We start from the raw sequence: 15,100 nt of genomic DNA on the forward strand, positions 1-15,100 counted from the left end.
TCAAACTGGAAGAGGAGCACTCAAGCATATGAGGCCAGGCACCTACATCTAGCCACCCTACCAAGTGCCACTTTGATGAAGTCTGCAGATCCCACATCATACTTGGTGACCTCCAAAATCCAGGAAGTGGAAACAAATCATGCTAGATTCCTGTAGAGACTTCCTGACAACTCCAGGACAAGGACAGGGTATTGTGGGTGCCTGGCTCAGGAAGCAGGTGAGAGAAGAGGTTCAGAAAATGGATGCACAAGGGCCAGGAATTCTTGGTTGTGTAAAAAGATGTTAAAACAAATCATTCTACATGGTGCTGGGGAGAGTGAGGATATGGACAAAGTAAATATACTGATCTCCCTTGTAACTTAGATGACCATTTACACTAAGTATTAGAGATCATCAGACACAATAAGAAAAAAAAACAGAAAAAGATGTAAGGGGCAATAAAATATGAGACCATTGTAATTTAAATACATTTAAAGGAAGCATTTTTACAATGTGGAATTGATGTGATCAATAGATGTCTTAAGCAGCTGAGTACAGAGTGAGTTGGAGGAGTATAGTAGAGTGCCAGTTAACAGCACCAGTGACCCAGGTTCACTTCCCACCACAGTAAGGAGCTTGTATGCTCTCCCCGTGACCACGTGGGTTAGTGAATTGTGGGCTTGCTTGCTATGTTAGCATGATAACACTTGCAGGCTACCCCCAGCACATCCTCAGAGAATACTGGTTGTAGATACAAATGACACTTCACTATGTTTTGATGTACATGGGAAATTCAAAGCTTTAACTAAAGCTAAAATACCCCATTAAATTCAAGGTTGGGGTGGGGGGGAAGAAAAGAGGGAATCTCAGATGAAGCCAAAATCTGTGGAGCTGAACAAATGAAATTGTGTAAGGAGACTAAACAGGCTGATAGTTTAACTCTAACACTAAATAGCAGATCTCAGATAAAGAAATACACACAGCAGGTTATTTAAAAAAACCTTTTAATACTTCTTTTGGAAAGCTCCAGGTGCAATGTCACTGAGACTCTGGGTGAACAGCTTTCTTGATGTAGTTAAACAAACTTTGCCTCAGTCAGTCAGACACAGACATTCATTCATTCAAAGCTGCAGCCATAACAGGGCACACAAACGCAAAGAAACCAAGGGCAGAGGAAGCTTCATTGAGTTCCTTCAGACATGGTTAAGGCTGTTAGCTGTTTCTGGACATTACTGGAAAAGAGTGGACTGATTCAGGTTGATGTACGTGGCCGAGGATACAACATCCACAAGAGAATCTGCACAGTCCTCTGACTATACACTCAACTCCACTGGAGGAGGAGGTGGCCACAGTCACAGGGGCCCACATGACACTGGAACTCTTGTGGAGAGTCCGTTGGGCCAGCTATGATCTCCCAAGGAGCAAGGTGAACCCAAGGGGCTCTTCAGCCTCACTTACCTGACGCACCCGAACAGGAGTCTAACACACAAACCAATTACTGTACTATTTATATTAAAAAAACAGGAAAGGGCTTTGAAAGCAAAGCCAAAATTAATCAGTTCGATCCTCTCGAACCTTCATTTCTTTGCAAAGGAGATCTTCATTGCATTCGACTGTGTGATCTTGAATCCCTGCAAGGCATCACGTGCTGCACCAGCCTGGACCTCGTTGTCGAACTCCACAAAGGCGATGTCGTGGCGACCTGGAACCAGCCGGACTTCTTTAAACCCAGGGAACCTGGAGAAAGCAGGCAGAAGCTTGGTGGAGCACAAGGCAACAAACAAACCCCAGTATTCTCCACCTCGCTATCAGGTCCCCCAAAGTGCTTGCAGGGCTAATAAAGTATAGTAACAGCTGCAACTTGGGAAGTCAAACAAATTAATTTTTTGGAAGTGCTCACCATGTATTAATGAAACAAGTGTTTGTGGTGATGCCCATTGTGGGGCCGATATTGTCCAGGACAATACCAAAATGTGCTGTTGGATTTATTTTCACGTCTGAGATACCATAAGCAGCTGCACAACACTCTCTCAGCCAGTCCAGACCCAGCAGTGCTTCTTAACTGGGCGACGAGCTCAAACCCTCCTTTGTCACAGAGCAGAAGGCTACTACTGCGTGATAGCTGGCAAATTACAGTAAACGTCTTTGCTATACTATGAAAAAAATACAGAATGCCAGCATAAATGGCACTATTTACCATCTGTCCCATTGCATCAGGACCACCAGACACAAGTTACTTTCCCTAAGCAGCAAGACTGATCAACCTTCACCCGCTAATTCCACCACTATACCACTCTCCTCATGTACAGCCTAGGGTGCTGTAATTTGTCAATATGAGGCAGAGAGCGAATTTGTAAATCTGAAGGGACCAAAAGGTGTTAGGAATGGCTATGGTGGAGTGCTGCGGAAGGGGTGTGGGACAGATGGCCGAGGAGTGCCAGGGAGGGTTTTTTTTTGGATTTCTCTCCTCTCCCACAAGTTGGAGGCTCAGAAGGTCCAAGGAGAATTGGAACTTTCCTTTATCTTGAGAGACATCACTCCAGGAGCCTCAGATGTCCATCGTTGCTCCCACCAACAGCACTTTCCAGCAACATCTGCACATTTATTTATTCAACACCACTTCCCAACTCAGTATACCAGTTGAAGGTCTAGTAGCTTCTGTCCCTTCTGATACTTACTGATTGAAAAGCATGGAGAGCATCAGCTCATTAGTCTCTTCAGGCAGGTTGGTCAGGAAGAGGATGTGATTGGGTGGATTTTCAGACACCTAAAAAACAAAAGATGGCAATTAGCTTTTGAGCAGGACACTGATTTTGCTCCACCAGCACACCATGTATGGTATCTCTCCATTTTCTCATCCCCATGAGCACTTGCTTCACTGCAAAGTCAAATCCTGAACCTGCTCGGTAGCCCAGCTCAGGCACTGAACCCTACCACATATTAGGATGCTTTGAGTGCGCAGCAGAAATAAACCAAGGCTGCTCCAAGAAGTGGAGGAATCAGTTTATTCCAGATGAAAATGGTGGCTTTGTGGCCATGTTTGCGGACGATACAAAGATAGTTGGAGGGGCAGGTAGTGTTGATGAAGCAGGGAGTCTGCAGATGGAATTTGAAAGGATCTACTGCTTTCCCTGATGAAAATGGCAAAGCCTGTCATCAAAACATCAGTGATACCTGTACTCGGCTGTAAGCCAGAGAAAAGTTAGAAACATAGAAAACCTACAGCACAATACAGGACCTTCGGCCCACAAAGCTGTGCCGAATTTGTCCTTGCCTTAGAACTACCTAGGCTTACTCTATTTTTCTATGCTCCATGTATCCATCCAGGAGTCTCTTAAAAAGACCCTATCATTTCCACTTCCACCACCACTGCCGGCAGCCCATTCCGTGCACTCACCCCTCTCTGCATAAAAATCTTACCCCTGACATTTCCTCTGTACCTATTTGGACTTGGACAGATTAAGAGAATGGACAAAGAAATGGCAGGGAAGTGTAGTGTATGGCTGTGGACTTCAGTAGATGGAATAAAGGCAGAGAGTATTTTCTAAATGGGAAACAAATTTAAAAATCGGAAGCACAAAGAGACTTGACAGTCCTCGTGCAAGATTCCCCAAAGGATAACTTGCAGGTTGAGTCAGTGGAAAGGAAGGCAAATGCAATGTTAACATTCATTGATCAGACCACACTTGGAGCATTGTGAGCAGCTGTAGGCCCCATATATCTCAGGGTGTGCTGGCATTGGAGGGAGGGGGGGGGGTCACAAGAATCATCCCAGGAATTTGTCAGCTCTGGGGTATACTTACTATAGTTAAGAAGAATGGGGGGGGGGGGGGGGAGGAGGGGAAAGAGGATGATCTATTGAAATATTGAAAGAGGTTCTTGATTGATCAGGGTGTTAAAGGTTCTGAGGAGAAGGCAGGAGAATGAGATTGAGAAAGATAATAAATCAGCCATGATGGAATGGTGAAGCAGACTAAATGAACCCAATTCTGCACCTACGTCATGGCTTTTAGCAAAAAGGATTATAAATTAGGTCAATTAATTCTCATCCAGAGGTCAACAAGGAGCAAATTTAGAAAAATCTAAGAAAAACTCAATCTCAAAATGTCAATTTCCTTGTAAAGTCTCACACAGGGTCCCTCCAAGAACACAATGCAGGTTTAGACACTGTGCAGCAAGTTATGTACTCACTAGCCAGGGAGCAAAGTCACAGAGGCAGTGTGGGAATTCACTACATAATGAGGGGCTTTCTTCAGGAATCTTTCAATTGGCAAGATAATAGTTAAGAGTGTACTTGTACTTCCATCACCTCCAACAACAGCTGGACACTTACCGTCTGAGCAGGCGGTGGCATCTGGCCAGGCATCATTTGGCCAGGAGGAATGGAACCTGGTGGCATCTGGCCAGGCGCCATCCCAGGTGGAGGCATCATCCCAGGTGGTGGCATGTAAGGAGGCTGTCCCGACATTGGCATCATCCGTGGAGCCTGGCTCATCATTGGCATGCCCTTGAAGAAACAAACAGCAATGAATGAACAGACTGGCTGGTGGAGTAGTAAGCTCTAGATGAACAAATATTGTGGTAATACTCTCCCACCCCCACCAACAGCCATGTTGCCCCAACCACAATGGACCCTAGCTACTCAATGGTGGCAACTTAAATATTGTATTGACTGTATAAACACTGAACTATTGAAATACAGCATGGAATAGCCCCTACCAGTCACACAATGCAGTCCCAGTCTAATCACGGGACAACTTACAATGACCAATTACTAATTTGGGGTGTGGGAGGAAACCAATGTATTCTTTACAGAGTTTCTTCACAGACTCTTTACAGGTGATGTTGGACTTGAACTCCATTGCCCCAAGCTGTAATGGTGTCACACTAACCACACACCCAATGGTACAAATTTGGGAGGTAGTACCTGAGTATACTAAAGATCAAAGACAAGGGTCAATGTGGAGGGAGCCCAGGACAAACTAAATTGATATGATTGATCTCAGAAGCCTCCATTTAGATCAGCAGAGTGCAAGGAAAACAAGGATAGCAAGGAGAGACAGATGACTCCACTGACATTGTTTAAGTTTCAATTCAGCCTAATCAATTGCTCAAGTTCTAGAAGTTCACCTCTCAAAAGTCGAAATGGCCATTATCCAGCAACATAGCAGGCAAACCAATTTTAAATGCAATGATTTACGCGACTACTGTGATTCGCGCATCCACCTGTGATTGTTCTTTAAGAAGCAACTTTAGCATTAAAGAACCAATTTTAAAAATCTAGTGATTTTTACAAATACTTAGATAGACTAGGCAAAGACTCTAGATATCCAGCTGACTGGAAAAGCCCTTAAAGAGTTAGCTGATCAAAACCAATTCACCCTCATCTCTGTTCTAAAGTGACACTCTTCTATTCAGAGGCTGTGTCCTCTGGTCCTAGACTCACTCATGATAGGAGATATTCTCTTCACGTCCACCCCATCTAGGCCTTTCAATATGTGAAAGGTTTCAATAAGACCCCCACCACTCCATCCATTTTTCTAAACTGCAGTGAGTACTGCCTCATAGTTAATCAGACACTCTTCACACATTAACCCTGTCATTCCTGGGATCATTCTCAGAAACCTTCTCTGGCTGTGGAAGCCAAGTGATTAGGTATACAGTGAGCCCTCCATATCCGGGGGTTCTGCATCCATGGATTCAACCAACCGTGGATCGAAAATATTCAAAAAAAATTCAAGTCCTAAAAAGCAAAACTTGAATTTGCCGCGTGCCAAGCACTACACTGAAGTGATGTGTAGGCATACCCTGCTGTCGCCTCCCATCATTTCACGGATCCTCAGTCTCTCTCCAGCACCCGTTGTTTGAGCATTGTTCGCCTCACGTCTCGTTCATTCACTACTTGCGTTGTGAGTGAGAGGAAGGAGCTTAAGGCTAGTAAGGGATGGCTGGTTGGCCACGTAAAGAACACGGGAGAATCGGCATCAGCTGATGCCAAGGCAGGATCAGCGTTCCCAGAACAGCTACGATGGTTGCATCTGTACTGAACATGTACAGACTTTTTTTCTTGTCATTATTCCCTAAACAAATAACTATTTACATAACACTTACATTGTATTAGGTATTATAAGTAATCTAGATATGATTTAAAGTATACGGGAGAATGTGCATAGGATATATGCAAATACTACGTCATATTATATAAGGGACTTGAGCATCCGCTGATTTTGGTATCCACGGGGGGGTCCTGGAACCAATCCCCCACGGATACTGAGGGACGACTGTATTTAGAATGAAAGTTGATAGGTTCTTTAATTAGTAAGAGTGTCAAAGGTTACTCAGAAAAGGCAGGAAATGGGGTTAAGAGAGATAATAAATCAGCCATGATGGAATGTCAAAGGAGGCCAAACTCTATTCCCATGTCTTATGGTCTAATTCCAGTCAAGATTTACTGTTGTCTTGGCAATGTGGAAAGACAATAGTTCAGACTGCATCAGCAAACCCAATGTTGGACTGCCATTTGCCTGTTCTCTGTCATTCTTAAACAAACTTGCACAACACTAATCACTATCTTGGTATAACAACACCATGACCACTTTGCACCACAACAAACTGATTTTTTTGGTTTGTTTTAAATTGTTCTTTGTGTAATTTATGATTTTCTAGTGAATTTTCTATGTCTAATGTTATATGACTGCAATGCTGCTGCTAGTAAATTTTTCACTGCACCTGTTCATACATACAATAAACTCTGCTTTGACTTTGTCACCCCAGACCTAAACACCCAATCAAGCAAGTGTCCGATCCAATCAGTGAATAAGCAGACAATATGATTCTCAACAAGTTACTCATTCTCATTCAGATGGTGTCACTTACTGAGACAGGAGGGGGAACAGCATTGGCTGTTGGTGGGGCATTTGCCTTCTTGTTGGCTGAAGGTTCAGGAGCTTTCACCTTCCTCTTTTCCTTCTTCCGGTCACGTTCTACGTAGGTGCCCTTCATCTTGGCAATGATATCGGAATCAGTCTTTGCATATTGGATCCGCTGTGGACGGGAGAGAAGTTGCATCAGACTATAGAAATGCTACGCGAGGGTTGTTTGCAGAAGTTAAAAAAAATGGCGGGTGCGGGAGCAACTTGACCTGCAGAGATAACCCTCTGTAGAGAATACAAGTCATAGTAGTGGAGAAGGAAAGGGAAGAACACTAGCTGTAGGTCGTTCAAGTTAATCAAGTGGCAAGGATCAGACTTGCTGACAAGTCAAGACTTCTATTAAATCATAAACACAAGAGGATCTTCACAATGCTGACACCCTGAATAACAGACACAAAATGCTGGAAAAACTCAGCAGGTCAGGCAGCATCTCTGAAGAGGAAAAAAACAGTTAATGTTTGGAACTGACACCCTTGAGTTTCAGCCCAAAATGATAGCTGTTTACTCCTCTCTAAAAAAATGCTGCCTGACTTGCTGAGCTCCTCCAGCATTGTGATCTTTATTAGATCTTGAGTTCAGTTTGAACTTGCTACATCTCAAGGACATCTTAAGTAAACTAGATCAGAATAGGTTATACTGAAAGCATCAATTGAAGTTGGATGGAAAGAGGTACATGAGGAACAGACAGACCAGCAGACACTAGAGGGTGAAATGCCTCAATAGTGACTTTATTTCTTTGCACTGAGGTCACATTAGTAGAACAATGAGATTGAAATGAAAGAGCCGGATGTACCCAATAGAGCACAACCACCATGAGGAACTCACCATCGGCTTGTCATAGAACGGAAACCCTTGCATAGACCTCAAGGCATTGGTAGCGCTGCTGACTTCCTTGAAAATGACAAAGGCTTGCCCCCGCATCTTTAGGTTCCTGGAGACAAGGATGTCCAGAATCTGACCAAACTGGGAGAAGATGGCATAGAGCGACTTCTTCAGCTCTGGAGACACAGAACTTCAATCAGCTTTTGTATTAACGCAGCAGTGAGTGACAAGTGTAATGACACCTTAATCACTGCCATAGTTAAAAGTGCTACCTGCCTCAACACCTCTTCCCTCACTACCATTCGGGGCCCCAAATAGTCCTTCCATGTGAGGCAACACTTCACCTGTGAGTCTGTTGGGGTCATCTACTATACCTGGTCCTCCCAGTGAGACCTGACGCCAATTGCGAGACCGCTTTGCCGAGCACCTTTGCCAGAAAAAGTGGGATCTCCCAGAGGCCACCCATTTTAATTCCACTTCCCGTATGTCAGCCCTGGTCTCCTCTACTGTCGCGATGAGGCCACTCTCAGGTTGGAGGAACAACACCTTTTATGCTGGGTAGCCTCTGGCCTGAAGATCAATTTCTCAAGCTTTTGGTAATGCCCATCCCTCCCTTTCCCCATTCCCATCTCTCCCCCTTTTCTTTCTTCCATGGCCTTCTGTCCTCCTAACAGACTCCCCCTTCTCCAGCCCTCTATCTCTTTCACCAATCAACCTCCCAGCTCATTACTTCACGCCTCCCAGTTTCACCTATGACCTTGTGGTTCTTCCTCCCCTACCCTCACTTTCTTACTCTGACTCCAGCTTTCTTTCCCCCAGTCCTGATGAAGGGTCTCGGCCCAAAATGTCAACTGTACTCTTTTCCATAGATGCTGCCTGCGTTTGTTGCTTTATTAAATGCTGCCGATGGTGTCCGTCTCAAATAACCTCCAACAGTTAGCCTCTACAGGTGGCTTAACTACTAAAACTGGGCAGAACAGTTTCTACTAACAGGAGAAGGGGCATATGTGGACCAGTCACTCCGGTCAGACAGGGCTCGTCAGCTAAGGTTGGTAGCTCATCTAGGAAAGGGAAAACACTGATCTGAAACCTCCACTGCCTTGTGACTTTACCCACTCATGGGGAAGGCTACAGGAGTAACCCAAAGGAAAAATCCGCAGTGCCAGGTTGTGTTCAATGCTGACTGTAACTCCTGTTGGCGACGCTGGTACCAAACTGAATCGCTCTCTGCCATTCTGTTATTAATCAGCTGCCTGAAGGGGAGATGCAAGAGCTTGCTCTCCATATCGTACTGCCCTAGCTTACATATCACATCACAGCTGAGATGCAATATCCACGGCGAGTCCTTACCAATGGAGGGTCTCACTCTCCTTGATAAACACAAGGGACAGTGGATACAAACCAATTAGTTCAAATGGCCAGCTGTAAATCAAGTTTCCATGCTATCAAATGCACTGAGGTGCAACCATTAACCCAATGTGTTGTTGCTTCAGATGCTCTCAAATACTTACCATCTTTTTTAATCTTCTCGTTCAGATTATTGATGTAGATGGTGTGGTTCGGACGGGCGTCCTGGACAGACATGACTCTTCACTGACCCAAGTGAAATTCAAAACAAGAAAAAAATAAGATCAGTCACAGCCGACAGCAATCAAAGCAGAACAAACGTCTTCACTGCATGAGAGCAAAAGTTGACCCAGAAATAACAAACTTAAAGTCAACCATAGCAAATTGTGGAATTTAATAAATCCAAAAGGATTTTGACTTTGTTCACAAAACAGTAATCACAGATCAGCACTAAACTCTAACTTGTTCACGTGGGTCTAGTGCTGTCAGACTAAGCAGGCACGCAAGCAGCAACTATTTGTGCCACTTTTCAGACTGACACCCTGGAGGGTTCCACAGTGCACTTACTCATCTACAGTACTTTTTAAAAAAATGAAGATTTCTGCCTTCAGTCAGCAAATCATACAGACCTACTTTTCCTTGGGTTAAAGCAAATTGTAGGCTGAAGAGTTTATAGCAAAATTAACACCACGACTAAATGGAAGAAAGTTGTGGAGTGCAAGATACTATTGATGCAATGGCTGACTGCACACAGAGGCAGGAAAGAACAAAGTGGAGGAAGGGGCAAATATTGAACACAGATGGCAAACAAGAGAACCTGAGAAAACAGGAGCAGATTCTGCAGATGAAAGTGGCACCAGAGGGAGGTGATACCCATTATCCACTCTCCTCTCTCATTAGATTCCTTCATCAGCACCTATCACCTTCCAGGTTCTTACTCCACCCGCCTTCCCCACCCACCTTCCCCCTCATCTGCCAGCTTGTATTCTTTCCAGTCCTGATGAGGAGTCTTGGCCTGAAATATCATCTGTCTATTCCTCCCCAAAACAGGAATAGGCCACGTGTCCTGCCATTTAATATGATCATGGGCGACCTGTGCTGACCTCAACTCCTCTTCAATGCCAGGTCCCCATCACCCACTCTTTGGTCCTGCAAATATTCATCTATCTCCACCTTAAATATTTCTAGTGATCAAGGGCAGATAACTCAAGATTCACCAGCCTCAGACAGATGAATATGCATCTTAGTTTTAAATAGCCATGTCCCCTGTTTGAGACTTTCCCACAAATGGAAACATCACAACATTTCCACTGACAAATGAAAACTAAAGACTTTCCAAATGCTAGAGTCTGGAGCAACTCAGCAGGCCAGGCAGCATCTGTGGAGTCAACATTTCCAGTCATGCCCCCTTATAAACTTATAATGTACAACAGGTCTGTTCGAGAGTCAAGCAAAACATCACAGCACAATACTGACCATTCGACTCATAATGAATGCTGTGTTGACTTAATAACTTACTCCAAGATCTAGACTTCCCTCTTACATAACCCTCCATTTTTCCATCGTCCATATGGGTATCTAAACATTTCCTAAATGTCACGAATGAATCTGCCTCACCATCCCTGGACACACATTCCCCACATCCACCACTCTGAAGAACTTACATCTGACATCCCCCATACTTTCCTCTAAACACCTTTAAATTATGCCCCCTGGTATTAGCTATTTCTGCCATGGCTGCCCATGGAAAGGATGTTTCGAGCTGAGCCGGAAATCTACAGACCCAAAACATCGAAAATCATTCTGCTCCCTCCCTCAATTATTTGCTTCCACTGATTCCAGTGTTTATTTTATTCTGCACCCAGGAGATGGAATCATAGAAATCTACAATCTACAATGTTCTACTCTAGAAAGTGCCTAGAATTTCCCTACCACATAACTCTCTATTTTTCTAAGCACCACGTACCTATCCAAGAGGCTCTTAAAAGGCCTTGTATCCACCTCCACCACTGTCACCGGCAGTGCATTCCACAGCCACCACTCTCTGTAAAAAAAAATCTTACCTCTGACATCCCCCTTGTACCTACTTCCAAGCTCCTTAAAAAGCACATATAAGGGGTTGACAAATCTTAGAGCACATTCGACTTCATACATTAAAACAAAACGGGAGAAGGAAGGAGGGATAATAATATCTGAGGAAGAATGGACAATAATATGGAGGTTTCTATGGAAGTGTACCAGTTCACAGAAATGGAGGGAGTTTGGATGGAAAAACTTGATAAGATATTTTATTACACCCTCTCAGAAATCCCATGATGATAGTAACCTCCCTGTTTGCTGGAAAAATTGTGGAAATCAAAATGCAAATCATTATCATATTTTTTGGGACTGCACTGTTATCAAAAACTATTGGAGGGGGATACACATTCTTTAAATGTGAAATACCCTTAGAGAGTAAGACCATATATTTTGGATATATACCTCAAGAATGGGTGAAAAGAGAAAAATATTTAATGAACATGGCTGGTAAAAAGACTCTACTAGGAAATGGTTATCACAGGAGAGCTCAACTTTAAATAAATGGATGGAAATTACAATGGACATTTACAAAATGGAGAAGGTAACAGCATAAGCTGGAACAATTTTATTCATACTGGGAAAAATGGTTTAACTACATAATGCCTCAAAAGCCTGATTTTATTCTCACAAATCAATGAATATGTTGTTAAAAAAGATCACTCCCTACTTGTACATAGCTTTTTTTCCTTTTGCTTGTTTTTTTCTTTCCACTCTTTTCTATAAGTGTATACCTCAGATAAATACTTTGTGGAGATTTGGAGATATGATTGTATGATATATATGTACAATCTCTTAAATACATCTTATGGAAATGTTTGTTTGATGAACAATAAAAAAATAAATTACAAAAAAAAACTGTGCTAGCCATTTCAGCCCTGGGAAAAAACCTGGCTATCCACACAATGCCTCTCATCATCTTACACACCTAGAGGAGATGCCCTCTTCTCACTGTTACCATCAGGAAGGCAGCACAGGAGACCGAAGGCACATACCCAGCGACTTAGGAATAGCTTCTTCCCCTCAGCCATGAGATTTCTGAATAGACGTTGAACCCATGAACACTACCTCACTACTTTATTTTTGCACTATTTATTTAATAGAATATATATGTACATGTACACACACTGCAAGTCATGTTTTTTCTATTATGTATTGCATTATACTGCTGCCACAAAGACGTCGAATGTCATGACATATTCAGGTTTTAAACCAGATTTCATCTTGTACGACCTCTATGCACTTCATAATAAATGGATCCACAGTACATGGGACAGTAACAAACCAATTCCAATTGGATTTCCTGTTTAGCCTCCTGCAATCTCACTGCAGCCATTAAAACACCCATCACTGATCCAAACAAGCCAGGACCTTTGAGCTCCAGACTAGTCCACCTCGGGCAGTTAGTCTCACTTGAAAAGTGTTTACATGAAATCAAATACAGTGGATTCTGGTTAATCAGTACAGCCATTATTTGGGACAACTCTTCAACAAAGGCAAGTAGCTGGGATCTCTTTCATTAATTTGGGACAGGAGACTATTGCCAACATTTTCTAACTAGCAACACACACAATATGCTGATGGAACACAGCAGATCACAGAACATCTATAGGAAGAAGCACCGTCAACAATTTGGGCCGAGACCCTTCATCAGGACTAACTGAAAGAAAAGATAGTAAGAGATTTGGAAGGAGGGGGAGGGGGATATCTGAAATGATATAAGACAAGGGGGGGGGGGAGCTGAAGTTAAGAGCTGGAAAGGTGATTGGCAAAAAGGGGATACAGAGCTGGAGAAGGGAAAGGATCATGGGACGGGAGGCCTAGGGAGAAAGAACAGGGGAGGGGAGCACCAGAGGGAGATGGAGAACAGGCAAAGTGTGATGGGCAAAAAAAAGAAGAGGGTGATCAGAGATGGGGTAAAAAGGGGAGGAGGTTTATTAATTTTAGTTATAGAAATCAATGTTCATACCATCAGGTTGGAGGCTACCAGACATATAAGGTGTTGTTCCTCCAGCCTGACAGTAGCTTCATCTTGATAGTAGAAGGCCATGGATAGATATCTAACCATATAACAATTACAGAATGGAAACAGGCCATCTCAGCCCTTCTAGTCCGTGCCAAACATAGTTTTTTCTCCCTCACCTAGTCCCACCTACCTGCACTCAGCCCATAACCCCCCATTCCTTTCCTGTCCATATACCTATCCAATTTTTTTAAAATGACAAAATCAAACCTGCCTCTACCACTCTCACTGGAAGCTCATTCCACACAGCTACCAATCTCTGAGTAAAGAAGCTCCCCCTTGTGTTACCCCTAAACTTTTGCCCCTCAACTCATGTCCTCTAGTTTGAATCTCCCCTACTCAGTGGAAAAAGCCTATTGATGTCAACTCTATCTATGCCCCTCATAATTTTAAATACCTCTATCAAGTCCCCCCTCAACCTTCTATGCTCCAAAGAATAAAGACCTAACTTGTTCAACTTTTCTCTGTAACTTAGGTGCTGAAACCCAGGTAACATTCTAGTAGATCTCCTCTGTACTCTGTATTTTGTTGACATCTTTCCTATAATTCGATGACCAGAACTGTACACAATACTCCAAATTTGGCCTCACCGATGCCTTGTACAATTTTAACATTTACATCCCAACTCCTATACGCAATGCTCTGATTTATAAAGGCCAGAATACCAAAAGCTTTCTTCACCACCCTGTCCACATTTTAATTCCACGTCCCATTCCCATTCGTCTAATTTTCGTCTCTGATAGCTGAACAGTAAGGCAGTTCAAAACTGCGGTTTCAAGCATTCAGGCTTGAAGATACCATAAGACAGCCGGATGTCAGAATTAAACACTTTCATTTCTTCAACAAGTTAGGACTATGAAAAATTTAAAGGTATCATGAGTGTAACAATGAAAATTAAGACTTGGAAGATGCATCGTCAAAAAGCACTGTTTGAAGGTAGTTCTATCAGCCCAAAGGCCACAGCATGAATGAACCCCTCGGTCAGTATCATTAGAAACATTTGTTCTCCTGCAACCAGGTAACGTGCCCGTCCCGGCGGCACCAGACCGGCCCCCCGCGCCGGTCAGCAGGCCTCTCGTCCCCGAGACTCCGAGCTCCATCCCGAGGCCCCAGGCGCCTCCCACCCTCCCTGAAAGCCCCGCCCGCCCGCTCGGCCGAGACCTCGCACGCCGCAGGCCCGTTCACACCGCCCGGTAAGATGGTGACCTCGACCCCGCCGCCGCTACCAGCCACACACGGAGAGTGGTGGGCCCGCTCGACCCCGCCGCCCAGCCGCTACCAGCCACACACGGAGAGTGGTGGGCCCGCTCGACCCCGCCGCCGCCCCGCCGCCGCCACCAGCCACACACGGAGAGTGGTGGGCCCGCTCGACCCCGCCGCCCAGCCGCTACCAGCCACACACGGAGAGTGGTGGGCCCGCTCGACCACGCCGCCCAGCCGCCGCCGCCGCCCCTACCAGCCACACACGGAGAGTGGTGGGCCCGCTCGACCCCGCCGCCCCGCCGCTACCAGCCACACACGGAGAGTGGTGGGCCCGCTCGACCCCGCCGCCGCCGCCGCTACCAGCCACACACGGAGAGTGGTGGGCCCGCTCGACCCCGCCGCCCAGCCGCTACCAGCCACACACGGAGAGTGGTGGGCCCGCTCGACCCCGCCGCTACCAGCCACACACGGAGAGTGGTGGGCCCGCTCGACCCCGCCGCTACCAGCCACACACGGAGAGTGGTGGGCCCGCTCGACCCCGCCGCCCAGCCGCCCCGCACTCACGGATGGACGGCGATTGCCCTGCGCCTCCGACCGACGGCCTGGCCGTTCCGCGCCGTCTGACGCCCCGCCCACGCCCCGCCTCGGTTGGCCGGCACTGCCGACAAGCCGCGCGCTGATTGGCCACTGGCGGTATCAATCAACCTCACACAAAAAA

At 45.1% G+C, this 15,100-nt stretch overlaps 2 protein-coding genes across 2 annotated transcripts in view; one reads left to right on the forward strand and one right to left on the reverse strand.

Annotated features, from left to right (window-relative positions):
- Positions 1-966: 966 nt before the first annotated feature.
- snrpa (small nuclear ribonucleoprotein polypeptide A) lies at positions 967-15,059 on the reverse strand. Its single transcript, XM_059951378.1, has 7 exons — positions 14,947-15,059; positions 9,245-9,326; positions 7,737-7,909; positions 6,856-7,023; positions 4,313-4,486; positions 2,658-2,746; positions 967-1,716 (listed from the first exon to the last, which is right to left on the reverse strand). The coding sequence occupies exons 2-7, from the start codon at positions 9,315-9,317 to the stop codon at positions 1,557-1,559; spliced, it is 837 nt and encodes a 278-aa protein (XP_059807361.1). The 5' UTR covers positions 9,318-9,326; positions 14,947-15,059; the 3' UTR covers positions 967-1,556.
- Positions 14,292-15,100, forward strand: part of actmap (actin maturation protease) — a 42,515-nt gene continuing 41,706 nt past the window's right edge. The window contains exon 1 of the mRNA XM_059951373.1: positions 14,292-14,372. The gene's annotated coding sequence lies outside the window, so the exon portion shown is untranslated. The remainder of the gene's footprint in view (positions 14,373-15,100) is intronic.

The sequence above is a fragment of the Hypanus sabinus genome, chromosome 26 (assembly GCF_030144855.1).
Source record: "Hypanus sabinus isolate sHypSab1 chromosome 26, sHypSab1.hap1, whole genome shotgun sequence".
NCBI classification, from domain to species: domain Eukaryota; kingdom Metazoa; phylum Chordata; class Chondrichthyes; order Myliobatiformes; family Dasyatidae; genus Hypanus; species Hypanus sabinus.

Excerpts from the sequence above, each read along its gene's own strand:
- snrpa (XM_059951378.1), bottom strand. The coding sequence starts at position 9,317 with ATGTCTGTCCAGGACGCCCGTCCGAACCACACCATCTACATCAATAAT. Across the intron at positions 2,747-4,312 it reads TGCCACCGCCTGCTCAGACG|GTGTCTGAAAATCCACCCAA; the intron begins GTAAGTGTCCAG and ends TTTGTTTTTTAG. Across the intron at positions 1,717-2,657 it reads CTCTCCATGCTTTTCAATCA|GTTCCCTGGGTTTAAAGAAG; the intron begins GTAAGTATCAGA and ends TGCTTTCTCCAG.